Source organism: Xiphias gladius, chromosome 6 (assembly GCF_016859285.1).
Source record: "Xiphias gladius isolate SHS-SW01 ecotype Sanya breed wild chromosome 6, ASM1685928v1, whole genome shotgun sequence".
In the NCBI taxonomy this organism is placed as follows: domain Eukaryota; kingdom Metazoa; phylum Chordata; class Actinopteri; order Istiophoriformes; family Xiphiidae; genus Xiphias; species Xiphias gladius.
Window position 1 is genome coordinate 26,733,072 of NC_053405.1, and position 27,885 is coordinate 26,760,956.

General features: G+C 41.8%; 1 protein-coding gene across 2 annotated transcripts; it reads left to right on the top strand.

The window, feature by feature from the left end:
* Positions 1 to 27,885, top strand: gng12b (guanine nucleotide binding protein (G protein), gamma 12b). 2 transcript variants are annotated; one of them, XM_040128930.1, is made up of 4 exons: positions 1 to 114; positions 7,434 to 7,480; positions 25,675 to 25,795; positions 25,889 to 27,885. In XM_040128930.1, the coding sequence occupies exons 3-4, from the start codon at positions 25,703 to 25,705 to the stop codon at positions 26,012 to 26,014; spliced, it is 219 nt and encodes a 72-aa protein (XP_039984864.1). In that variant the 5' UTR covers positions 1 to 114; positions 7,434 to 7,480; positions 25,675 to 25,702; the 3' UTR covers positions 26,015 to 27,885. The 2 variants fall into 2 exon arrangements, with proteins under 2 accessions (XP_039984864.1, XP_039984865.1); XM_040128931.1 differs by lacking the exon at positions 7,434 to 7,480 and having other exon boundaries at positions 11 to 114; positions 25,889 to 26,014.

Genomic DNA, 27,885 nt, shown 5'->3' on the forward strand with positions numbered 1-27,885 from the left:
GCTAGGGAGCGTTCTGTTGTTCGAGGGAGCCTCGCCGGGATTATTTCATGGCTCGACCCTGAGAAAAGAAAAAAAAGAAAAAAAAAAACCCCTCTGTCGGATCCGAGAGGCCAGGTGAGTGTGGGCAAAGAGACTATTTGAATAATCATTTCGCAAGTGTAACAGGACTTGGTAGCTTTGCGTGGACGCCGGATAAACTGTGACCCACCCCCAGGTTCGAGTGACACAACCCAAACAACCACCCGCGTTAACGAGAAAGGAGCAGACTTTGGGGGGAAAAAACGCCACGAATGCCGTTGTGTTTTCATCAAGTTGACATGCTGTCTCCTTCATTTGCCGTGGAAGATTTAAAGAGTGTTAAATCGTGGGCAAAGAACAGTCTGTGAAGGCACCAAAAACAGGTGTATAAAAGCAGCATGAGTGACGGGTGGACGTAGAGGGAAAGTAAATGAGTGTCAGAGATATTTCCAAATAGGTTACTGGATAAATGATGACACATTAAATCTCCATAGAAAGCATGGAATTACCTGCAGTATGGCTTGACAGCTTTCTTTTGACCTGTAACGTCTCAATAATAAGTCAGGAAGGAATCAAAAGTTTAGGTCGTACGTGGAAACCAAGTTGTGGAAAGTCATGGAAAATCAGAGAATGCCGTATAACATCCATTTAAACCTTTAAACTCATTATGTTTGTTTAATTTGGCTGTGTGGTCTATTGGAGTACTAAGATGGGAATCAGTGACCTAACCATGAACCCCCCCCCCCCCCCCCCCCAGGTTATGGGTTTACATCAAATGAAATGGCTGGTGCGGGTGTGGGAAACATGGTGAGAAACGTAACATTTTTGGAGGAGAAAAACATCAGTGGTTATATGATTAATATGGGCAGCGTTCAAATACTCACAGGATCGGCCAAATTTGTTGTTGCTTTAGTCTGCAGTGTTTTTGTACAAGGTCTTGTACTTCTCTGCCTGATACTAAAAAGTAATGTTAAAAAACAAAAAAAAAAACCCCAAAACACAGTCTTCATCTTGTGACCTTACTGGAATGTGACACTAAATGTCATTGTATATATAACAGTTGCGATAATAGGGTATTTAAAAAATAAAGCAGTCTGTTATATCTGTTAAGTCTCTGTACAGTACGCCTCATTTTTAACCTCGACTACTAATCTTTGGTCACTGCGTCAGTTTTAGGGCGGCCTTGATTTTTATGAAGTTCGGCCGACGTGGTTGTGACTACTGGTTTATGCTGCTTTTATATATTTAGTAGGGCTGGGTATCATTTGAAATCAGTCAACACCAGTGTGAATATGATATAACAATGCAAAAACAACACTTTCTCTCTCTCTCTCTCTCTCTCTATATATATATATATATATATATATGAGAGAGAGAGAGAGCTATCTCTCTGAGAAATATATAGACCTCTGTCAAAGCCCACATTTTGACTTGTACGAAAAGTACTAATTACAATAACAATGGCTCCATTCTGTTCAAGTGTCCAAGTAAGCCAGGGCAGTAGGGCTGCAACAAATGATGATTTTCATTATCAGTTAATCCTTTCATTATTTTTTTCAGTTGATCAGTTAGTGTATAAAATGTCAAAGAAAAGATAAAAAAAATGCCCATCACAATTTCCCAGGGTCTCCGGTGTCATTTTCAGACTACTTGTTTCGTCTTAACAGTTGAAAGCCAAGATAATTTTAATTTGCAATGATATGAAACAGGGACAAGCAGCAAATACTCACATTCGAGAAGGTGTACAACATGCTGCGGACACACCAGAGGTCATTGAGGTTCAGCACCCATCCCTAATAGTGAGCTGTCTTTAACACTTACTAGAGTGCCTCCAAGTTAGGGTAACACATGACATTATCACACCGACAATGATTTTTTTGCTGCTTCCCAAACTGATGTTACGATGTCGATAACTAGCACAGGTGTTTATTTTAGGCAACAAGAGAGATGGCTGTTTAGAGAATGACACATGATTTTAAAAACCCTACTTTTGTGTGTAATGTGGAATTATCTAGTGATTTCTTTTTCTCAGATTGATGGATGGTTTGTGCCGTTGAGCTGCTATGATGATATGGCTGTACTTTTGTAATATATTATTTTTTTGTTTACTCAAAAATATGCACTAATAAATCTTCAGAATAATATTTTCAGTGAGCCTGTTTCAAACAGTGCTCTGTATAGAGTTCATGCCATCTGAGAATGATTTAACAGGAGAAGCTGACAGTGTAAACATATAATGTGAATCTTGTTTAACTATATAACAGACCAGAAAAAGAAAGGACTCAAAGTGTTTTTGTGACTACACCTTAATGGGTTTTCGGTGCTGACGTGGGTTTGACCATGTTGCCTGGTTACACCACAGTCAGTGCAGACCATAGTGCAGTTTAATCTCGTGAGAGTGCCCCCCCCCTTCTATCCCTCGACTCAAATTCCACGCTCGGCCTCCGGGGAGCTCGTCTGTGCGTCACTGCTCTGGTCACAAAGACCTTCAGAGAATGCTTCCAGTCAACACAGCGGAGCCGCCGCCGTTCGCTTCGAGCCTTGTTAGTCCACAGTAATATGTGAAAAATGTTCTGCTGCTTTTGACACACGTCAGCGCTCCCTCGGCCTCTCTCAGCAGGAGTGGATATGTCACACATAAGAGGGCTGCATAGCACACAAGGCATTGACTGCTTATCAACAAGTGATGAAGGCTTTTGCTTCGGGCTCTGTTGGCTTTTCGTCAGAGCCCAATTCACTTTCCGTTTTCAAACCGATAATATGTTTACATGCTCACTGTCATCCCACTTGGGACCTTCGCTCTGTCTTTCAACAAGCAACATCTTTTAAAATCCTGTGTGGTGGCCGGCTGGTGTTGACCAAGCATTAATATTGTCAATATACAGCAAATTAACCAAGAAAACAATTTTGATTGTTTAAGTAATTTATCAAGCAATATTGCTTAAAATTCTGACATCTAAGAAGTTGGAACCTGCCTTTTATTTGACTGTTACTTCTGTGTCACTTGAGTCGCTGCACCTGAATACTGTACAAAAGACAACGTTTAGAAATCTAGGATAAAATAAAACCCTGGTTTCTGTAGAAATAACCCAGATTCCTTATTGGGTTTGTTTTCATAACTGGATACTTCAAAAAACCTGATCATGACAAAAGTGCTAGTGTGCAAGTAAATGTACATAGAATAGGACTATGTGACCTTGATTATTACGTGTTCTGTTTTTACATTTTGTTCCATTAGATGCAGCATTGGTACAGCTATTTTTGAACACTGAAAAAAGAATCATACTCTACCAAACAGAGTGTTTTGTTTGTTATAGGTCAGTTATATAGACTGTGTTTTTATTGGTACAATATCTCAAGTGGATTTAGCTTGTGGTAGAGAATATTTAGTCGAGGGCATTCTCACATTTTTTGGGTATAAAAGCGAAGATCTGTTTGCCTGGGATGGGATGTTGATGTCAAATAGCTGAGTGTTGCCGTGGCAACCTGGCAGCAGCATAGATGAAATAAGGCCTCCATGGCTCTCCTCATCTATGTAACTGGGTTAGCAGAATTAAGACTGCAATGTAGGGTGCTGTCATGGCTGATGGAGGCAGCAAAGGCAAAGGTGGGACCCAACCGAGACACACAGGCGGGATGAAGTAGTGGAGTTGCTTTTATTGTGGGAATAACAGGATTACTGGCAGACGAGATGACAAGATGGCAGATAGGTATCCAGGAGCACACGACAGGTAAATAAGCGCAGGTAGCAGTCTCACAAGGAAACTCAGGTGGTGCCACAGGATAACGTACATTAGGAAACTCGAGGGATCAAGCGCAGATGAACAGACCAAGAGCAAAAGACAGAGGTAGGTTAAAATACAGACTGTGCGAATGGGGTAATTGGGAACGGGCGTGTGAGCGAGAGGGGAAGGTAGGTGATGACAAGTGAGAACAGGTGAGTAAGTGGAGCAGGAAAAAACTCCAGGGACATCTGGTGGGAGGATGGAAAAAGGCGGGTAAACAGAAAGGTGGGAAACACACATGGGCAGGAAGTAAAATGACAAACAGACATACGAGGAAAGTGATTTCAAAATAAAGCAGGAAATAATAATACTAATGATAGCCGAAGATGTTGACTATGCATTAATGAGTTTTTTTTAAATTTTTTTATGGCTTTCATAGAACACCCGGGACTTCTAAACTGTTTATCCTTAGATCAAAGAGTGTGAGGAAAAAGTGCTGCCTCACTTTTGCTCGTCCTGTCCCTGTGGCAGGATGTCCTTGCAGCTCCCGGGTCGCCGTCGCTGCGGAGTGACACACGCAGGCCTGTGCGACAGCAGCCAGGTCGCTGGTCAGTGTCACCCCGTATATGATCTCACTGACATTGTGGAACCTGTCGTATGGCTGCGGTAGGATATTTATAGACGTGCTTTGTCGAGTCCCAAATGATATGAAGCTCAGCTGACACGATTACACAAACCAGCTCCGGGTCTCTGCGGTGCATCTGTGCAGCATCAGGGGAATGAGTCTCCTAATAAAGCCATTGTCATGAAATTGAATTACCTTCTCTTCATGCCCTCCCTCGAGTCAGCTGGGCACGTATGCTGATGTGTAATGAGTTGGTTGGGTTGCGCCATGTATATCTCTCAGTGTATTTTCACTAAGCTAGACCTATTGAACAAGGTGACTGCTGTATGACAAAAAAGTCAGAATCCAACATTTGAAATGATTCTAACTGTGTGTGTGCCCCAGAATGGATTTTTGAAGTTCGGTCTTATACTTCTTCTTTCCACCAAGAAATTAGGATCCCTAAGTTCCAACAGCAAGTGCTCCCAATTTAAATATTTGTTTTGAGTGAGAAGCAAGCACATGCCATACGAATTTAGAAATTCAAACTTTATTCCTATGCCAAACATTAGTATCCCTGATTTAATTGGTTCAGTCTAGGACTAGGCATTGTTTGAAAATGCTCTACCTAGGTTTCAGTACTGATACCAGAACATTTCCCCCCTGATATTGTACAATTTGATTTAACAACTGAATGAATAAATGCTTAATAACTGTAAGGATGCTACTTGTGACCTGGTGAGGAAGCGGGACAGAAACTGCTGATGACATCTATCTTGCCCTTGCCTGTGTTTGTCACCTGAGAGGAGAAGTGCTATTGCCTTGTTGACATCCCAGGTAGCGAGTGTTGGGAAAAATATGTGCTGTTGTATGTACAGTAAAACAGATTTGCAAACAGTCATTGTGTAAAGCTTTCTAGTGGTGTCAAATTCTTTATGTTATGGTAATTAGTTCCTATTTGGATACAGTGTTGTTTATACTGACACACAACAACCCTCCACCACCCTGCGCTTATACTGGACAGCATGGTAAATTATAAACTAGACAAGGAAGGAAGAGGTTGCTTAGCAACTGGAACACAGAGGGTAAAACGTCTTTGGTTTCAGCATTGTACAATAACAGACCTCTGAGTATTGGTATAACAGATGAATAGTTATTCATAGTTTACTGTGATAGTATGCTGTATTTCTGTGCCGTATAGCTGGTACTGCTTTGCTTTAGATTGAGATAATTTAGACATGGCAGACTTTACCTCAACACACTAACACCAGCAAATATGAGCTGTTGTTTACTCTAAACATATAGCTAGAGCGCTTCTCTATCCTGGTCCAGCAAACTACCTTTAAAATGGACATAGATGACTCAAAGTGGCTCATTCATTCAGCCATAAGGTTGCTGACCAGCAAGGCTTTGGCAGGAACAGCTTTCGGTTTTAAAGACTCGGTCGGTGACTTTTGAAACTCTCTTATTTTGTTATAGAAGACTGCCTTTTTTAAAATGTGGATTTGTGTGTGTTTCATCCCAATTCCACTAAGAAGGGCTGCTGTAGTGCTCTGTTCGCAAACATGACTGATTTAAACAAACCTTCTGCAGTATCATTAAACATTATTAAGGTATTGAGATTTATGTAATGAACTACTTTGCATATCAATTTGAATGGTAGGAGTGACAGGTTCATACCTTAAATTTTGGTGTTGTGTAAAGCTTTTGTTTACATTTTCAATCACAAATTATGCCTGAATTTGTTGGAAAAAGGACAAATGCTACTTAAATCTGCACTAAACCATATTTTTGTAGTAATAATGGATCAAATGATACTTCTAATGTTACCAACCCACAGAGAATTATCACTGTACTCTGCAGATGAAGCGTTTTACAATATTTCAGCTCATCGTTTTGTTTTTAAAGCCTGCAACGTCACTGTCTAGGTTCACTCTCACTGCTCTCATCAACCTCCTTTCCAGCCACAGGCGTTTTTTTTTTTGTTTTTTTTTTTCCCCAGCGAAAAATCTGTGGTAAACCCACTGTACACTACCAAATGGCAGACAGACAAAGTAAGCAACTAGCTGGTGAACATAAGGAGCATTTAGCAGCTGAAGAGTTGGTGGAGACCAAAACACAGCTAACAGGACAGTGAATATTTGACTTACATTTGCCACGTGGCCGGAGACATGACTCCAAATGAATGCTAAAGTTGTCTGCTGGATGTGTAAATACCAAATGTTACTTAGTGCTAACATGTTCAAAGTAACAATATTATAAGGTGGTAATATGTTAATATTGTATTTATAGCTTCTTTCCCTTCTTTCACAAAAATTTAGTATTGCTACCCAAAAAAGTGAGAACATACTATAAAAGCATTGCCAGTTGGCATATCAAGCATCCTTGTGTGGTTTCCTGACCCTGAGGTCAAGAATGTGTGCTTTTAAAATCCATTCATTACTTTTCTTAAATAACTCTCAATTTTTACGTTTAAGTGTGTGTGATGGGTTCGGCCTTTAAATTGGGGAGAAATGTTGGTGCTGAAAGCAAGTAAACATTAAAGAGTAAACAGTATTTTGGACTGTCCACTCTCTCGTTCCCACCGCCAAAGCCCACCTCTACTTGTGATAGAGAGTGCAACACACGCAGAGAGTTCTCGGACCAAAGGACTGGCCATCTAACTGGTTTCACTGGAATGTGGTCATGAACGCAAATAGAATGCAGGCAAGAGCATGTCTGCCCGCAACCGATTTGGCCTGCCAGTGCTCAACTTTTACCCTGAATGAGGAGGAAACTCGTGTCAGTGGATTGACATTGACATTCGTCACACTGTGTGGGAGCGGGTGCTCTCATGGTTTTACTGAAAAGACAAATAAATGAACAATTTTCTGTATTCACACAAATCTGTCAGTTTTTCTGTTGAGGTGTTGAGGAACAACGATTTTTTTTTTTTTTTTTTTTTTTCAGCCTCGGGTGCTCATTGCAAAATCTGACTATCTGGTGTTGAAAATGTCTTGAATTTGACGTTGGTTTGCTGTCAGAGCTGATGAGAAATTTCAACACATTTCCTTTGCTTTTTCTTTCCGGACTTATGCTGGTGGCAGAGACTGCAACACCCAATACGTGCTCCTTGAGGTCTTTTCCCACACAGGTCAGTGTCTCTGTTGAAGAGAGTTCCCACTTCAGTCAACTGTCGCCGCTAGCGTCCCCAGCCTCTACTGTATATTTGAGAGAAGGATTAGGATACAAACATTGCTTCACCGGTCTATTCATGACCTCTGCCAAGGAAGTCTGTTGACACACTGTCAGCGTGTCGGTTTTTTTGTTTATTTGTCAGCAGGATTATGCAAAAAGTACTGTACCGATTTGCCCCAAACTTGGTGGAGTGGTGGGACGTGGGTGAGGGAAGAACCCCTTAAACTTTTGGTACGGATCCAGTAAAAGGGAAGATCCAGAAATTTTGTTTTATCAGTTTCCTTAACATTGAGAGAGGCCATTTTTTGACCTTTTTCTGTCAAATTCTCAGGATCTCGATGTAAAATATCACACATATTTATGTTGTTGAGACCTATGAGTTTTTTGTAAAATTTGGTGGAAAGAAATGCTAAATCCTCATTACACACTGAGTTGTAAATTTTTTTATGTCATCAGACTACTTCCTTTTTCCTTTTGTTTTTCATGCGTAGGATTGTTTGGCCTTCACTCTACTGAATGTGTTCTAGCTATTTATCTGACCCAGTCCCCACAAGTCTTTCATATCTCCAGGCACATTTCATTAACTGCCTGTGAGGTGCTGCCCTCTGGTGATAAAAACAGTTTACAGAGCTGCTGTACATGTCAGCTGGCAGGCTGTTACGTTTTGAGTTTGCTTGTAAATGTGCAAATTCAATACAAAGTGCCGGGGTTTCTTTCCTTATTCTAAAAGAGAAATACGCTGTATTGGAAGACGACTGTTTTCATTACATGTCACCCATGGTGTCATTGCTCTAAAGGGGAACACCACAGATTTTACACCGGAGGAGCAGTTTACTGGTCATGAGGGTAACTATTCAGGTATGGAGTTTGAACGACGGGGGCATTTATCAGGCAGAAAGTGTTCCAATAAATAAATCCTATTGTTTCCAGTATGGAAAATGTGTGCTGAATTGTTGAGCTCGGCCCATATTAGGGACTAAAATTTAGAATCTCTCGGCCTCTGCTGCAAATGTTGACCATTCTTTTCTTTTTTTTTTAGTTTTTCTTTTGTGAGTGCCTCAATTTTATTGAAGTCAGTCAAATATTTGAACTGGTAGCTCCTATAGAGGCAAGAGTATTGCCCACACATAAGAAACTGTAGTTTTTTTCACTTGGATTATTCTTAGTACATGATGATATCAGTGACAAACTACAACCTCTTGCATTGTTATGTTCAGAGAGCAACAATGAAAAATGTAAGATACACCTCATGTCACTTCATGGTCCAATCCCTTGTTACATTTATTCATCAGCAGATGATATTGGTGATACTTGAGAAAAAGTTAACATTTTTTTCAAATCGGTTTTAGAACAATATCCAAGAGTTAATGGTCACTGTAATTGTTCCTCATGTCCATACTGTCCCTGAAGTGATTCACTCATAATGTGATCCCAATGTAAGTAATAGGGGACAAAATCCAGTCCTCTTTCGCTGTAAAAATGTATTCTGAAGGTTGAATATAGCTAACATGAGGCTTCGGTAGTAGTAGTTGGATGAAACGAGTGGGAACCTTCGGAAGTTGCGGCCGTTTTATTACAAACTCCACCATTTTTGTTGCAGTGCCTCTCTTATGGCTCAGCAAAGACTGTCTGGGGGAACAGAAAGCGGGGCCATCTCACGTACTTTAAAACTGCAAAAACCTCATATAAATGTCAGCTAAACCTTTGAATGCTACCTTGCACAAAACGAGGACTGTGGAGTTTGTCCCCGATCACTTAGATTGGAATCACATTAGAAAGAGATTTATTTACAGCCAGTATGAACAAGAGTAACGATTACAGCGGCCAGTAACCATTTCAATGTACATTTGGACATTGGAGTATTGCATTAAGAAGGACTTAAAAATGTGAACATATTCTTTAAGTAGCTCACTCCTTAGTTCTCTCCACATGATGGCAGTATCGGGCAGTCAATCTTTAAGAAAACCCTTCATCGCTCTAGTGCTCTGCCTACTATACTGCACTATATAATGGTTGATCAAATCAGTAACTTTGATTGATTATCCAAAACCCTCTTTCCTTGTCCTTGTTTAGCAATGCAATTTAAATACGGCGAATCAGGGAGTCACCTATTTTTTAGCAACCCATTATATGACTTTATAATGTACACCTGCTCCTCTTTACATTTTTGTTGGGATTTTGTGTGGTGGCACATGCTGCTTTAAGCACAGTGGCTCATCACTGCAGTGCCCTAAAAAGTTCTTCACGCAGGAGATATGCTGCACCTACCGTACACGAGTACAACACGATAAAACCTAAACTGCTTTCCAGAAGGGGAGAAATTGGGAAAGATGGGCAGGATAGTGGATTTCTAATGGCACCCAGGGAAAAGACACACACTCATATCGATGCAAGGTAGTTTGAATTAAGTTAAATACAATGTCATCTGCAGGGCAGTCCCTCAACAAAATGGCAAGAAAGGGAAATAAAACTTTTAAATCAAATTTACGTCAGAAAAAGGGGAAATTCCTAAAAAATGTACCTTCCCTAGAACACGGCTTTAGAAATCACCAATGAACATTTAACTGCATCAGAACATCAGTTCTAATTAAATATGACACAAGAGTCAAAAAGGGACCCAGTCGACATGCGGGTGTTAAACAAAGGCTCTTTTTGCCAGTGTGCAGGTGTGTTGCTAATGAGCTGCAGGGCCTCAGTTTATTGTGCACAGTTGGCCGACACAGAAACCTGCTCTCTGTTAAAGGATCAAACTCTGACACCCCTGGATGGGTATCTTTATCTTTGGGAAATGATAAATCCTCGCAGTCTCCGCTTGCATTTTAAACACCTGATTGTAATGATCATTACATAACAACAAGGTTTCAGGCTTGATGTATGCTGAACACGCAGTGTAACTGTGAGGTTGGATGAAAGTTTGGGCTTCGTGCAGCTTGAGCTTCTGAGCGCCAGGCTGTGTGTTTATACATGTAGGAGGAGGTTTACACATTTGCTGCATTATTGTTGCACCCAAGGGAGATCCCAGGCCTCTTCAGGCATGTCCTCCATCCTGTTTCATAAGCATCTGCTCATATATGGGCATCTTCCTTCCTTCTGCTCAGTTGCACTACATCCGCTTCCTGAACAACCAGCCCCCTCCTTCCAAATCTTCCTCCCACTCCCCCCCATCACACACACACACACACACACACACACATACACACGCCTGCTAATGTTGGTTAGGTTTGGGCAGAGGCGGGAGTGGCTTTTCCCTGTGCAGGAAGTAATGTGGTTAATACTCATTTGATCACCAGTTCAGATGGCTTGCATCCATGACCAGCAATCCAGCACTGGTTGTGGACTTTGCCTTTTTGTGTTTTTTGTGGGTGCAGGTTCCATCTGTAACCATATGCTAAGACAGATGGAAATAGCTCATATGTCTGCATGTGAAGCTGTTTGTTTCTCTCATGCCACACATGTCATACTTCAGTTTTTGAAGCAGAAGAAAAAAAAACCTGTTAGATCTGTAAGAAATTGTGGACCTTGTTCTCTTGTGCAATATATTTGGACGTTTTCTTCTCTTCTCAAGATCTACGATGTAGTCTGTGTTCCTTCATAAAATAAATCTTAGACTTCCAGAGATTTATGTTCTTAATGTTATTTATGTACATGGACCTCTGATTCTGGGGTCCTCAAACCAGGATCAGTTTGCACTGGGTGGCCTCCCAATGCCCTGGATGCATGCAGATACCACTTGAGATTAGCTGTCCTATCTGTCCCATCTATAATGTGGACCCATGGTGGCTTTGAAGTAGGACAAACAGCCTCATCAAGTTTTTGCCACAGGGCACAGAAAGTATCACTAGTGTGTAGCTGGCGCTCCTTCGGCCATTGAATTCGACTTTTGTCATGTTCACTTGAAAAAAAGTATTTACAATGTGAACCACATACATTAGATTAATACTATAAATGTTGCACGGTGTAGTTTGTAAGCACAGGAACAATTCCCATGTGAGGCTTTGTGGGAGGAAAACGAATGTCTGCCTTAGCCAACATCGAGCCTACACTAAACCATTAGCGTGAATGAATTATTACTGCAGTTTCAAAAGTGTAATTACCATGCCCCCCCTCATTGTTGCCTCTTTGTGACATATTATCAGCCCACTCAACAACTAGGTCACTGCAGATCCTGTTTCCATGGGTAGGATTCTCACACAACTGCCTGCCAAGTGCAGTCTACACCTCTGTCCGTCGAAGGAATTGTAGAGGACAGTTACATGGATGTATTGTTTTTAGTAACACTCGCGTCACGTCTCTAGGGACATGGCCGGCAGGTCAGTCCATTAGCTCCAGACCCACAACCAAGCCTCAAAAACTAGTGGATGGATTGAGATGAAATTTTGCACAGACATTAATGGTCCCAAGAGGATGGATCCTATAGAGTTTGGTGATCCTCTGACTTTTACTTTTCCTTCCTTTTTGTTTTTTAGGGAAATGTCTTGAAAAGCAAGTGTGCTGATTTTACAAATAATACGAGTTCGAGAATACGAATATTGCCTACGCAATATTGTAGGAGTGCAATGCTGAATTGGTGGAGTGCTCTTTTAACTGCTGTTGAGAGGGTCGCATGAAATCTAGTGAAGATATCAATGGTCCTCAGAGGGTGAATCCTAGGACCCCCTGTCCTTTAATCTACCATCACAAGCAGGTCAAAGTTTTCACTTATCCAGAGAAATATCTCAACATCTACTTTAGTGATCCCGGCTGCTTCTCTTACACTAACATTTGTGGTTTTGAGTGAGGTCTCAGCAGCTAATAAATGGATTGTCATTAAATAGGGTTCAGACATTCACGTTCTCCCCCCTGACTTTTCCTCAGGTCAAAATTTAAATTTGTTCAAAACATCAGTTTTATGTACAAAACACCTGCAAAACCACTGACACTCCCATCAGCTTCAGTTTGTCTTTCTGCTTGGTGGTAACTAGCAAATGTTAGCATGCTAACGTTGTTAGGCTAAGAGGGTGAACATGGTAAACATTATCCCTGCTTAGCATCAGCAACATGTTCACCATGTTAGCTCAAAGCACTGTTGCATTTGAAGTAGAGCCTCACAGAGCTGCTAGGGTGGCTGTGGACTTGTTTCAGTTCTCATTTGTCATTTTGCATGCTTTTGCCTAGAATATACTCGAAAGTGCTTCTGCATGGCAACAGAATGTCTTCTCTTAAACACCCTCTAATCGTGATTGCAGGGTCCCGACAATAAACAGTCCACACAGCTTGCTTTATCTGTTCCTGTGCTGCTGTGTCCACTTTGAGACACTCTTGTGCCACGTGTCTGCCAGACAAGAATTCCAGCCACCCGGATCTTTGCTGGGGGAGCTGTTCAGGGAATGTCGGCCTGCAGTTAACAAACATAAGGGTCTGGCAGTTAAGAGAGGAAGACCAAGCAGCAGTCAGGATGTCACCCTGCCCAGAAAATCTGCCCAGCCACTGGTTACATGCCTGAGATTCTTTTCTACAAGCTACTCTTTCCTGGTTTGATTTTTTTTTTTTTTTTTTTTTTTTTTTTCTAAAACATTTTCCTCCACCAGACAGTGGCAAAGGAAATATTTTCTAGTCCAGAAATAAGTTGCTTTTAATTGCCTTTCCTTGCAAGTAGACACTTGGTGGTCTGTGTCTCTGTAAAAATGTGCCTTTGATTGATGTTCATTAGGGGCGAAACAGGGTGGTATGCTGCTCGGCATTGCAGCCGCGTTCCATTGGAGTTACACTGTTCTGAAAACAAACCGCTGCAACCGGCCCGCACATACTTTCCCTGTGAGATCCTGGATCACTGTGCTTTGAATGAATACGACATTATAATGCTCCAAAATGCACGACTGAAAAAGGCTCAGTCATCACTTGAACTCTCTGCACCAGACAGGACTTGAATATCGTATAATGTACAGTAGGTCATTGTTGACTGAGGTAATGCAGGGCCTTGATTTGGGAAGAGGAGTTCCTCATTTTGGATAATAAGCAGGTTAACATTGCATTAAATGACAGATCTCTGCCCTTTTAGAGAGCAGACTTGTCCAGGTCTCTGTGACCTCATGACGGAATAAATGTTCTCACACTGTAAATGATTTACTCTAGCATGATGATGTGTATTCAAAAGTGTTTTGTTTACCTTGCATTGTCAAACCATATTCTGGCAGCGTTCTCAGTAGAAAAAGCTGTTGAGTTTTGCCTCCTGACAATCACATGAGAGTCAACTCACATGGGACTTTACAGACAGAGACAGACCAGTTGACATTAAAGTAGTGAGGTCCTGCAAGAAATCCTGTGACTGGATTGCATGGATCGTGGTAGCTGGGATGCATCTGCGCGGGCCTTCGAATTTCAATAAATGCAAATTTAACTTACTTCTTTGCAAATGCATATGCATTTTTTCCCTTGCTATTTAAATTGTCCTTGCAACTGTCACATCAGTAGCACACGCAGGCATTCATCTGCTACTGAGCATCCTGCATTCAGTGCATGAGCTACAACACGTGCCTTTATGCATGAGTGAAGGCACAACAGAAGACATACAGTCTTGGCTCTTGCACCACAGTGTCACACCCTGGTCTAGACTGAACATACACTCACAGGTTCCACAAGACTCTTCTTTTCAGATTCTCTTTTTGCTCCTTTCCCATTTTGCAGATCTTCACCATGATGCATTGTTCACAACAAGAAGGAACTCCTCTCTTTGCCTTATCACAAGATGAAAGGTCTTTGCCCCTACTGCTTGAGAAACTCTTTCATTTTCCGTTTCCCTAAAAATGAAACTCTACCCAGTGTTAGGAGAGGTACGCACCTCTTTTACTTAAAGTGGCTATAATTAATATTTTTATATCAACAATGAATCCAACGACAATGTGTGGAAACAATGTGACAGTGTAAAAAGGGGCCGCCCGTAGTGATGACCCTACAGAGAATAATCTCCTGAATCTGCAGCTCCCCTCATTTTTATGGAGCTTTATTATGAGTTTCAGCTTAGTGTTTACTTTACTGTTTTGGTTCACTCCCGCTGCTCTTATAGCATTGTATTTTGGCCCCAGCAGGCAGCGCTTTTCAGTGAAAGACCTCTAAAAACAAAAAATGTCGCTCCATAATGGCATAAAAATGTATAAAATGCATAAACTTACCTGTAAGTAATTTTGGGGAGGGGCATTGTCGCCTTTATTGGACAGATGATAGTATAGAGGCAGCCGGGAAACAAGGGATGAGAGAGGGGCATGAGAGTTTTAGACACAGCTGTGCATTGAGCTAAATGCTAATGTCAGCATGCTAACATGCTACCATGCTACCATGCTGATTTTTAGCAGGTATAATGTTTAACATGTTCCCTGTCTTAGTTTAGCATGTTAGCATGCTAACATGTGGTAATCAGCACAAAGCACAAAGTACGGCTGTGGCTGATTGAATGCTGCTAGCATGGAAAAATGCGTCAGCTCACCCTGGATGAGGTGGATGTTTCTTTCACTGTTCATAATACACTGTCTGTGTATGCAAACTCTCTGCTAATAATGGGTAGGGCCAAAGGGGCAGATTACTAATGTGTGAAGACTGCAGGCTTACAATCAGGGGGAGATATCATGAGACAAAAGCTGCAGCCAGTTGTGGTGCCTCCCTATAAGGACACTTTGGACATGGTGTCCACCCCAGCGTCTTTCACGTCTGCAACCTTCTCCCTCTGCCTCCCACATGGCTGCTCATTATGTGCAGTTAAGTGCTCACTCAGCTCTAGGGTGCTCCAAAGTTCACAGGAAGGAGAAGGGGGGGAGTCATTCCTGTCACTGAGGTCAGAAGGCTGTGTTTTGTTTTTTTTCCCAGCCCTCCCCTTACTCTGTCTCTCTCTGTCTTTTGTTTATCATGACAAGCAGTCAGGTGGTAGCAGTGAAGAAGCCTCCCTATCACCTACCACCACCTTCCATCAGTGCTGGGCATGGGCTGATTAGATCATCCTCTTTAACTACGCACACCACAAGACTGCTTCCATTTCGTAACTATTACACATTGTACCGTGGTGATGCAGTCACTGTATTTTCGTGGTTCAAAGGATCCGTCATGCAACTTTTTACAGCTGTCTAGATGCCATTAGATCCGTTTAGTTTTAGAGTTTTTCAAATTTTTTGCTATATTAGAATCATCATTGCATAAATGCATTATAGGGTTTGCTTTGTATGAAATTGGAATGCATTGCCCTTTGTGATATAGCTGATTTTCTCCAGTGTCAAGAAGTCCATTAATTCTTTGATCCATAAACCAAGTATCTGATATTTTATATTTTTCCATTCAAATTTCATGGCAAACATCATGAGAAAGCTCAGTGTCAAATTCTTCCTACACTGTATTTTCAATTTATTGAGGAGTTCAATACGATGTGAATGAATCTGAGGATATACTTTTTACTCTCTTTAATGCCAAAACAAATTAAACTCAGTTGAAGGGGGTGGTTCACCCAGATTTCATGTCATTCCTAACTTTAGATTCCTAACTTTTGCTTGCAATAGGCTAACATAGAAGCTGTTGTGGACGTTTCAGTCGTATCCCAATTCTGTGACAACTGGGTAAACTCCGTCTGCAGAGGAAGCTTCAGAACAGCTGAGTTTGTGGTTGTTGGTGTTTTATCCGTTACTTTAAAACATATTTTCACATCTCTGGTGGTATCTAGCCGCAGATATAGTACCTGTTTTATGTAGCCAGGTTGAGATTTTTTTAAAAAGAAAATCAAAAGTAACATCTGTCTCCAGATAAAGTGTCCTCTTCATTCTGGGTAATCCAGAGAAACAATTTTTAATTGGCTACTTTCTACCAAAGATGGGAGTGTGTTCTGTTGATTATTCAGAGTTACTCATAATGGAATAATAATGGAAAGATATTTTACTGTAGAGCTTATAAAATGTCATTTGTTGCTCTCCTTTGTATTGGAGTGACAGTGAGTGGGAGAGAGACCAATATCTCAAAATCTAGGCACGATGAAACAACTCTACATACCAAGAGAAGTAGGAGAAAAAGTATGTCTTTTCTAATTTGAGTGAACTGAACTGTGAACTGTAAGAATCAAAACAGAAACCTTGCAATGCAGCTATTATAGATTTTCTAGTGTAGTTTTTTTGTATGTGTAGTAGTAGGGTTAAGTGATTCTCTACATAAAACAGGGTTGCAGCTATACTAGTTATCTTGTTATAGGACATTAAGGACACTGTGGTCATGTCTTTAGTGTCATAACCTTTTTTTGTTATGGGAATTTGGGAGTTTTAGCAACCTGGGGAGTTCTGCAGTTAGAAAATGACACATCGAACTCATTAAATTGGGTGATTCCAATATTTCTAGATATTGTATATTTTTATATTATGATCAAAACGTAAATAGATATGGGATTTGCTGTTTCCCTACCAGAATTTAGTCCTAGTAGCAGAAACAATATTTAGACATTCGATGATTTACGTTTCCAGGAAATAGTAATTGATCGTTTGAAAACAGAAAAAATGTGCAAAGTCCAAGTAATAAAAACATCTTAAAGCCTTTGTTTTTGGTGTCTGGGCAGAATTTTCTCAAAGTTGAGGGATGCCATGGGGAACCATGGATGTACCACATAAGTATTTCTAGAATCCTAGGGCCCTGCTTGAAAAGTATGTTATTGTTCTGCAGCTTTTTTTGGCCTGAAAATTAAGTCTATGAAATGGCGCTTACTGAATGTTCTCACAGTGTTGTAAAAGTGGGCAGGAGGAATTGTTTTAATATAAAAGAACTGGAATTGGGAGAAAAAACTTTGCAACCAGTACCCAGCGGTCAATACCATGCTGAATAAACCTACACATGATACAGAATCAATAAAAGAAAGAACAACGAAACCTTAGCATGCATGTGAAATTATGACTGTGTGGGTGGGTGTCTGCTTTTTAGGCATGTGAGTCGGGAATTGGGCAAAAGGTGAGAGAATTCTGTGTTCGTAACCTTGTCAGCGTTGCAAGCTCGTTAAGGCTGGGGAGGAAGAGTTGCTGATGTTTATCCTTCTGCAACGGACCACGTCAAACAAGCATGCCAGCCTCCCATACTAACATGTCATTCTCTCCTCCACGCCCTTCACACGGCACTGCGTGCATCCCATATTACTGGTTTAGAAGCTTGATGGGAAGCAAGCAGAACATGATCGGTGTGTGTTGCAGCCGGAGGTGGAATGAGAGCCATTTTCTGCAGCTTGCATTACATTAGCACATAGTTCGAAGGAAAGAGCTGAGTTTCATGCACAGAAAGAACCCTGTGTAGCAAAATGCGCCGGTGCCTGTTATTTCAATGAATGACAGAGTGGTGCATTTAGCTGGAGTCTAAATGCTGGATCAGTGTAACAATGAGAGCTGTGACTTGGTTGTTTGGTGCCATGTGAGAGCGTCAGGCTAAAGGTGGTGTGAGAATGTGGGTCTGTGGGTTTACTGAATTCCTATCTGGTGAGCGGAGCATTGGTTTCTGTCTAGACAAAGCTCAGTTGTCGGGGAGACCCGTGCAGATCCAGGACTGCCCCGGTCTCCAGGAAGTATTGGTGGGAGACAGCAGACTCTTTTTTTTTTTTTTTTTTTTTCATCCCGCTAACTTGGGGAATTTCAACGAATGCAGTCAACTGCTCAGAGCAGGGTTTTGTTGTTGGTGGTGGGAGTTTTTCTCCCATGATAGGGTGGAGACAGTTTGGTACAGTTGTGCAGAGATATCAACGGCATAAAAATCTCACTGCTTTCATGTCTCCCACTCAGCAGGAAATGGCAGCCTGGCCCACCTTGCACACAGAGCACTCGCAGACACGCACACAGACAGACTCATGCACTCACTGGTGTAGGATACTGTGTCTTATCCATCAAATTTGCGACTTTTTACCTCCTGACACCAAACCACAAAGCCAGATCTCAAGATCTGTGGTTTTGGAGCCACTCTGTGTTGCTCTATTGTCTTTGGGTGAGCAAGATAAGACAAAGACAGTTGGCATGACGACTCACGGCGTCAGATCAGGGAGCAGACAGGGCTGACTAAAGGGTTCATTAACTGTTACACTCAACTGTGCCCTGAGGGCTTTTTCTTTGAGGTGCGTTTGCTGTTCCACTGCCGAGGCAGTTTCTTGCTTTCAGAGGATTTGTAGTGATGACAGCAGAGTTGTAAGTGTTTCCAATATCTAAGAGAAAATAATGGAAAAAAAGACAAAAATAACCCTGTCTCAAACTGTATGTCTTCAAAGCTCTTTGCACTTGTTGCTGGATTTGAAAAAGAGGAAAATCCTTAACCCATACAGGCTGCAGGACCTTGTGTATGCCAACATCCCTTTGAAGTCAAGCTTAGGCCCGTTATTAGTGTCAGTCTTAAAGTTGGAACTTAAACTTGAGGGTAGACATAGATACCAACTCTAGTATTTTACAACCATGACTTTCTTGTGGCTGGCCACAACTGCTTTTGATGAGTGGAGAAGAGAGGTTTTATTCACTTTAAAATATGTTATATTATAGGAACAAGAGAGTCTGCTTATGTTCCACAACCTTAAACATAATGTTAATCTTCCTAACTCCTCTTCTTTTTCATACAATTGTGCACTGCACATAATGCCTATGAATGGCTAACGGGCGTACGTGGGCCTTTCATCCCCTTTGTACCGGCCATCTGCTAAAGGAGTAGTCTCAGATTTATGTTAGGACATAAATAATTAGCCCTTCCCTCACATAACATAAGGTTGTGATACTTATCACCCTTTAAAACAGATAGTAACTGGCAGCAGTTAGTTACACAGCGTATGCATATGGTATGGGAATGTCCATACTCGAAACCGTAAATGGTAACCTCATGGTGGCGCTAGGGGAAGAGTCAGGGGATCACCTAAGTCAGTAGGTTTCATCCCCCGGGGACCATTAATGTCTGTATGAAATGCGATGTCATTGCAATACATCCAGTGGTTGCTGAGATATTTCAGTCTGGACCAAAGCGTTGGACTGACCGACCGACACTGTCGCCCATAGAGCCATGCGGCTGCCGTGGCAAAGAATCGAAACGATTGGAAAAAATAAAAGGGTCTGGCAAGAGAGCTGCTTCCAAAGCTCCTTTTATTACACTCATCGGTCATAAGCATTGTTCTGCATGCAGCATGTTTGCATGATAACCACCACCCACATTCATCTGTATGACAGCATTTCTGTATCAATAGAAGCAACTGGGGTCACACTGGGTTGCATCTGGCCTTCCAGATTTAACTTCAGACATGGAAGAGCAGTTTCTCTGTTTCATTTTTTTTTCACTTCTCCGAATCTCTGATTCTCAAATCAAAGCAACATCTCCCAAAGCCAAATGTGCAGTTTTTTTTTGGGAAAATAATCAGAGCAAAGCAGGAAGGAAACTCATGCATGATGATATGTAGTAGAGGAGAGCAGCACTTGGTCCAGGGCTTTTTGAGCTGTTCATCTTCCATTGATTTCCAAGTGCATAAAGGTAAAATCACCAAAACTTCAAAGAGCCCTAACCCATGGATGTTATTCACCTCTCCCCAGGGTGTGTATGAGGGGCTGTAGATGAACTTTTATCTCAGAGAATCAGAAACAAGTTACTCAAAGCTTTGAACTTTTAAATGGCTGTGACTTGTCTGCAGGCTGTGTGAGCGGAGATGCACACACTAAGACCCACTCAAAGGAACCGGTTTTTCTGCACGAGGGGCCCAGGTGGGTAGGAGGGACAGAGCGACAGAAACTGAAGTGAGAATCTGTTGTCCCATAGCTGACCTCGCCCTCGGCAAAGCTGTTGCATGCTGCTGCAGAGCTCAGGGCAAAGGTGTACAGTGAAGTGTGGAGCTGCCTGTGACTCAGGGCCTGGAACCCACATCTCCTGTTTAGTTTGCAATGCAAACACCGATGCCTTCTGTGTTTCTTTTCCTGTTGGCTGACTTCACAGGGTAGGTCTTCAAAGCATCTTGGACAGCACCCATGCCACCTTTTAAAAAATCTGTCACCATCAAAGCTTGTAGTCGATGATGTTCATGCCTAGATTGGAATGTTATGGCATAAGTCATACGGTTTGTCTCACCAAAGCTCACAAGAGACGTTGTGTGTTTGTTTCCCTTTGGGAGGCCTCTGTCTCTTTCCTCTGCACGCCTGACTGGACAGTCTGGCTCCCAGATAGCATCGGGCTGTCTGAGATTAGCGCTCATGAGGGTGCAGTTAAACTTGTAAAAGCTCTGGACCCCTGTCCCGGTGCCTCTGTTCTACACAATGCCCAAATAGCAGTTGTGAGTGTGGCACAATACTGATAGCTGTCTGCATTGTCACCGTGCCTCTCAAATGTGCCTAAGCCTCGGAGCTTATTGTAGAGGCAGCCACAGATCCTGGCCCAGGAGCAGACTGTAGAGCCTGCTGGTGCTGCTGCCAGGCAGTTTAGCAGTGTTACGGGCAGATAATGGAGCTGCTCAGTGTCCCACGGCCCAGCACTTTTGGAGCAGGACAGCTGATAAGTAATCACTTAGGCTGCAGCTCTCAGCCTGCCTTCTGTTTATCAGACTCTGAACAACACCTCTGTAATCTATGAACAAAGTGATTATTATGCTTGCTCATTATACAATTAATGTCATACATGCAAGGAGTTTGTTTTCATTGGTAAGGAGATATGTCGGATATAATGCATAATAGTGGAACACAGTTCATTGCAAATGTAGGGCTGCAACAAGCGCTTGTATACATTATCTGTTAAAGGACAGGGGTAACTGATAATGAAAGTTTGTCTAGACTCACGCCCATACATGCCCATATGTACGATGAAATCATTTTTGTCCACTTTAATAGTTCCTCCTGTTCATACTGGACAAAATCCACAGTCCTTGTCCCATGCAAAATGGTATTCTCAAGTTCCGCTGAAGCTAATATGAAGCTCCGGCAGCCTGAGTTGGCTAAACAATGATTGTATCTTCCGAATTACAGTCTCTCTCTAGGAGAATTCCCTGTTTGTGTTTCAATCCCTCCACTACTGCTCAGGAAAGAAACATTATCGGGGGAGGCGCAAAAAGGGAATTTTGTATTAAAAAGAGTGTCGCATTGGTAGAAGTCCACCTGGTTTTTCTAGGTCGGACTGTTGAAGGCTCATGTTAGCTTCAGCTGAACTTTGAAGTGCATTTTTGAACGGAATACCATGTTATACCATGTCGTCCACTGGAATTGTATTAGAAAGGGATCTCTTCATGTCCACTATGAAAAGCAGAAATGATTAGAAAATCTGTTTCAACATAAACAGACGTGCGAGTATTGTTTTAAAACAGACTTGAAATTTCTCTGTGCCCTTTTTCTTTTTGAGAAATTAATTAAATGTCAGAAAAATTGCATCTAGAGCAACAGTTGAAAACTCAAAAATATTCCATTTGAAATGATATAAAACAATGGGAAAAGCAGCAAATGCTCACGTTTGGGAATCTGGTACCAGGAAACTCAAACTAACTTTGAATAGCAAAAATATTTTTATAGATTAAAGGCTCATAAGAGTTGCAGCCCTAGTAATGACTTATGAACTTATTTGTTTTCATGTGTGAAGAGTTTTGTTGTAATGTGTAATAAGGGAGCACAGTTCATTGCACCAACATCAATGAGATTATTTTATGTGACCTTGCACATCTGCCATATTCTGATGTATATCAACACAAACAAAATCAACGCATGCGAACTAGATGACTATTGTTCCACACTAAAGTGCCCAAATTCCCATTTAGTCCTGTAGGCTGTTGATTTTAAGTGTATTTGTTCAGGCAGCGGATCTAAAACGGTGAGTAGGGTTACACACCCCAGGGCAAAATGTGCTGTCATAAACTCTGCAGGACCTCTCTGTTGGCACTCCGGGAGCCCACCTGTGTAAAGCTCTGCGGCCACTTCAAAGAAATCTCCCTGCTGTAAGGCTTCAAATATATTTTTATCAATGCTTTCAGTGTGCCACATGTTTACATTTACCGCACATAAGCACACATGCTGGAGGCAGACAGGCACACCACAGCTGAAGGCATTGCTGACATTCTTTTAAAGGATTTTAAAGGTTCAGTCCGCAGACAAAGAAGCACACACCCTACAGTGACAAATTTACCTGCTTGTTTGTGTTTGTTCTACTGGAATGAGGTGTGTTTTCACTCATTTGATGACCGAGGTCTTGATTCAAAACTAAGATTAGAAGGCAATAAGGGAATAGCTTAGAATATATTTTTGATATTTTTCTGATGCCACTTCAGCTTCTGCATATAATTGATGTTCTGCTTCAGGGTTAAGCGTCAATTGCAGGAAGAGTCGGTCACACGTATCGTAGGCTGTGATTGTCATTGATCAAATATTAAAGCGATAAATCAACATCTGAGACATCAAGATGTAGCCTGTAAGAATGTTAGGATCCCTCAGACCCAGCCGGGTTACTGTAAGTCTGCCCACCACACTGCCCAGAGAGAGAGGATTTTTTGAAATTCAGCACATTTGAGGCAAGCTGCACAGCAGCGTCTGTGTGTGCCCACACCAGGGGGATGAACCAAGCCTGATGCAAGTGTGTGTTCTCAACTCATTCAACCCCGCCAGACTGACTACTGCAGAGGATTTGCCACACACGGGCCCTCAGGCCTGAGGGGGAAGGTTCTCCACAGTCCCCACCTCTGTGATTGCTGGTGGAACATGCCACAGCAGCTCTATTTCTATGGATCAACTATTTTACTTATCGGTCTCAGTCACTGCTTCTGGTGAAAGCTAAACATCTCTATAATTATAACAGCAATCAATGCGAAAAAACTACATTTGCACAGAACCCTTTGCCCTAACCAGCTGCTAAATATGCTGGCCAGATGTGTTGTTTCACCGCAGCTTTTATCATCCAGTTGGAGCAGGGCTGGTATAGATGGATGCACCAACCTTTGCTCAGATTGCATTGTGATTACATTTTATCTTGGTCTAAATGCAATCTGACTGTAGTCTATAAACAAACAACGCGACAAGATGGAGAAGAAGAGTGAAAGAGAAAGAAGAAAGAAAATGCAGACCCAGTACGATTTAATACAATTTTGATGGCAAATGACAAGTGCTGTGAAGTTACTGGTCTCCATTAGTGCCACTTTCAAGGCACTAGCACAACCAGGGACATAGTGCAGTAACACAGAAAACACTTGTCAACAATGTCTTTTACAACCGGTGACGCCTCTTGTGCCTCCTTCCAATCCTGTGGGGCTCTACAGTGGCCGCTGGCGTCACAGTGTCCTGGCATGTGTTAGGGAGTGAACACCAGCCCTGCTGTGACGCAGCTCTCCCTTCTCCTGTGTCCACTCATGCCTGGCCAGTGCAGCTGAGGGCTTTAAAACTACAGCCATGTGGATAAGAGAGCTACAACATGAGGGGCTAGGTTCCTTGGAACAGTGAGTGCAAAGGTCAAAGAAGCACAAACTACAAACGCAGGTTGTTTGTACTAGCGTGACAGTACAAAAGCTTAATACAGTTTTGCTTGTGGATTTAATGTCATCGTGCACTCATTAGGAGAGCTACCTTTCTGCTACACTTTCTGTTTCCTTGGCTACTGGAGTGTGTGTGTGTAACTTCTATTTTTAAAGCCTCCATCCCATATTTAATCATTTATACTGTAGAGGGTAACTGGCGATACTGCTTCCTGAGGAGGAAGCGGAAGGGAGTGGGTGGGGGGGGGGGATTAGAGGGATGCATAGTCTCGTCTCTCCCGTCTGTAGTCAGTTCTGTACTTGTCCATGTTTCATCTCCCTTCCGTGTTAGTGCGCCCCCCTCCTCCATAATATCCTGCACCAGAGCGCAGAGCAAACATTTCCCACACCACATGTCAAAGATGATTTTTGTCAGTCCCACAGAGCCACTTTCGGGTGTGTTTTCTTCATTTGATCCATGAACAAGAGCTGCAAAGGATCACTGCTGAACAATTGTTGGGTACACAGAAATGATCCTTTACTTCTCAACAGCATTCTGCTTAAATATAATCTTGAATACAAGGCGTTCCATTCTTGCATTAGAAGCTGTTCCTCTTTCCTCGTTTCTTTTAAGAAGTTATGTTTGTGCAGAACAAAAGAGAAACGGCACTGCAGTTGAAGTACCAGAGTGAAAGGCAGAAAATTACAACTGTGCAGCCCCTCCTTCAAGTCATTCAGAGAGTGACGTAAGGAGCCGGTAAAAGTAAACCATTGTATCCTGGAAGTGGGAATTGTGAAACAGGAGTCCGTTAGGTTGGGCCACAGCTTTTACGCACATTGAGTCAACTCCAGATTAAGTCAACTGTCACTTCTGAGAAGTTGCATGGTTAGAGGCATTGGAGATTTCTGCTGTAACATCTTAGTAACTTCACTTCTTATAATTTCTGCCATATTGTGCAAAGCTGCTTATGCATGAAACTCAGTGCTTTAACCAAAGATGCAGCTTTGATCATTTTTTAAATTATGTACATTTTTATTTTCATTGCACACAAGCAGCATGGCCCCCGGGGATGGCGGTGTCGATCTGTCAGTTGGGCTAGCCCATGACTTTGATCCAAACTGAAATATCTCAACAAAGATAAGATAAGTTTGCTAAGCAATTTTGAACAGACATCAGTGGTCCCGTATGGATAAAAAAAAATGAATGTCTGCACCCAAAAAAATTGGGTGCAGACATTCTGTAGTTCCCACATGATGAATCCTAATGACTATGGTGATCGCCTGAACTTTCCTCTAGAGCCACCGTAATGTTGACCTATTTGGTTTTGAGTGAAATGCCTGCTAAACTAGGGGATATTTCAATCAGCCTCAGATGTTCGTTATGTTTAGCGCTAATTAGCAAAAATATCAACACGCTAAGATGCTAAACTAAGATGGTGACAATGGTGAACGTGGCATAGTATTGGCATTGTGAGCATGTTAGCCCGCTGACGTTAGCATTTAACTTAAAGCACAACTGTGCCTAAGCACAGTCTGACAGAGCCGCTAGCATGGCTGTAGCATGCTTAGTCTTGCTGTAGTTTTACGTTATACGATTATCATAATTAGAAGCTTTATCACTTCTGGCAAGTTCCCTACATTGCTCTCTGCATAACACAGCTGGTTGGACTTCATCTCCTTTGTGCAAATCCCAGCTGCATCTCTACACTTATTCACACACATGCACTAAGTGTTTTTTTCTTCTCACACAGGTTTGAGCACAGCTGTCCAATAACTGCAATGTCATCAAAGATGCAGAGCTCCAGTAGCATAGCTCAGGCCAGGCGGACGGTGCAGCAGCTGAGAACGGAGGCCAGCATCGAGAGGATAAAGGTGCGTTTATATTCATAGTCATTCACCCTGAGGGGTCTACTTCTGCTACATGTATGTCAAGGCAGATCAGTGTGTGGATTGATTTCTTTGCAGGTGTCCAAGGCTTCATCGGACCTAATGCGCTACTGTGGAGAACACGCCAAGAATGACCCGCTGCTCATGGGCATTCCCACTTCAGAAAACCCTTTCAAGGACAAGAAGCCTTGCACTGTTTTGTAGGCGACCACCTGAAGTCTTGCTGCTTTTCATTATGATGCTTGTGTGGAAAAGAGCTGATAGTAATACTGTTCACAACTTGCCTGAAGGCCAGTGTACCCCCTTATTTTTTCAAACGCCTGCCGCAGTTTGATAAGGAATATACTCGCTCTCTGCCTTTCAGTCAGATAGCGGTTACACCAAAGAACAGGCAGGAATCTGAAGCTGTGGTCTTGAATCAAAGCTTTTAGCTCAAGCAAAGGTGATTAAAAGTTTGTATGAACGCTCAGTGGTGACTTTTCTTTTCTCCGTGCTATTATCAACAAGATCTAAAAGGCCACAGACTTCAGCCTGAAAGGATCTGTGCCATTGAGGGAGAGTTCCTGACTCTCTAATTATCACAGCATGCATAAACAAGCCCCCTCAATCATCGGTCCAATCAGATTTAGGCTTAAAGCTTTCACCTCTTACTTTCATCAGGCTCGCTTCAGGAAGCAGTTGTTGTAGTTTGTGTGCTACCGATAATGAGCACCCGAGTTAATGATGTCCTGTCGTCGGATGAGTAAACCGTGCTGCCCATCACAGGAGGGCAAATGGAGAGGGCAGAAGTCCATTGCCACTGCTCCTCCAACCTTTCTTGCCATCCAGTCACAGTCAAAAATAGTAGTTTTCAAAAATGAGCTATTTAATTGTTCCCAACTCTCTCTTAGTTTTTCACTTTTGAAATGTTTTTTTTTTATTTTTTTCGACAATCTTAGAATACAGTGTAGTACAATTGCAGTGCAGAGCCAGGATTTTGGGATGAGTTGACTGAATATTTGTTTTCTGCAACTTTCCTTTTAGCTTGTTGCATTCTTGAAAATGCCTCCCCAGTTGTACAACAGACTTCGTATCCCTACCACCAGTTTCGACTGAATCTAGAGCAAAGTCATTAAATGTCATGAATATGATGTCGAAAAGTGATGAGTAATGTGCTTATTCATTCAAATATGGAGACAAATATTCAGACATTATTGCCGAAGCAAAATATTCCAGATCAATCTGTGCCATCTAATCAGTGTCACTATTAGACTACTGGTCTCCCACCACAAAATGTTTGTTTTTTTTCCCAGCAGTTTTCTCTGTTTCTCTCTGCGTAGCTGAGGCTTACTATTGTACTTTTCAGACACTTTGAAACCTGTAAAAACCAGACGACTGTTATACTCTTGAGTTTGAGACATTCCATGTTTACAGCTGCTCTAAAGCTTACTTTGACTTCATTATGAGCATGTTTGACTGGTGATATATATAGTAGCTGTAACTTTTTTCCTTTGTGTGTTGGTTCTCAGGCAAAATGTAAGCAACTAATTTTGCAATTTTACCAGCCAGGGCCTTAATAATGAAGTAATCCTGCTTCAAATTCTTGACTACCTTTTAGTCACACAAGTGCTGTTGTCTAATACTGTGAATAATAAAGGCCCGTTAGGTGAAGGGAGCGTATCTTACAATAGGCTATAAACCCTGTGTACAACATCCTATTTCAAAATGACTCGTGTAATGATTTGGTTTAAGATCCAAATGTATGTCCATAAATCTGGTAGTGCAGTATGTATGTCCATGTATCACAGTATGTGCTTGCTTATATGTACTTCGCAGGATTGCACTCGAATCTCAACTTTGAATTTCTGTTTCGTGACATTAATTCAACTTTTGGAATTAAAATTGAATGTGATGTTTTGGTTAATGATATAATTGGTTGATTTTTAATAGTGAGTATGAATTTGTGTTTTTATTAGGAAAACAGTTAAAATGTGAATGCTTTCTCACATTGGGTGAGAAACCATACACAACTTACTCTATGTCATGTTCTGCCTTCACTTGTTTGTGGTAAGTGCAAATAAACCTATGGAAAACAA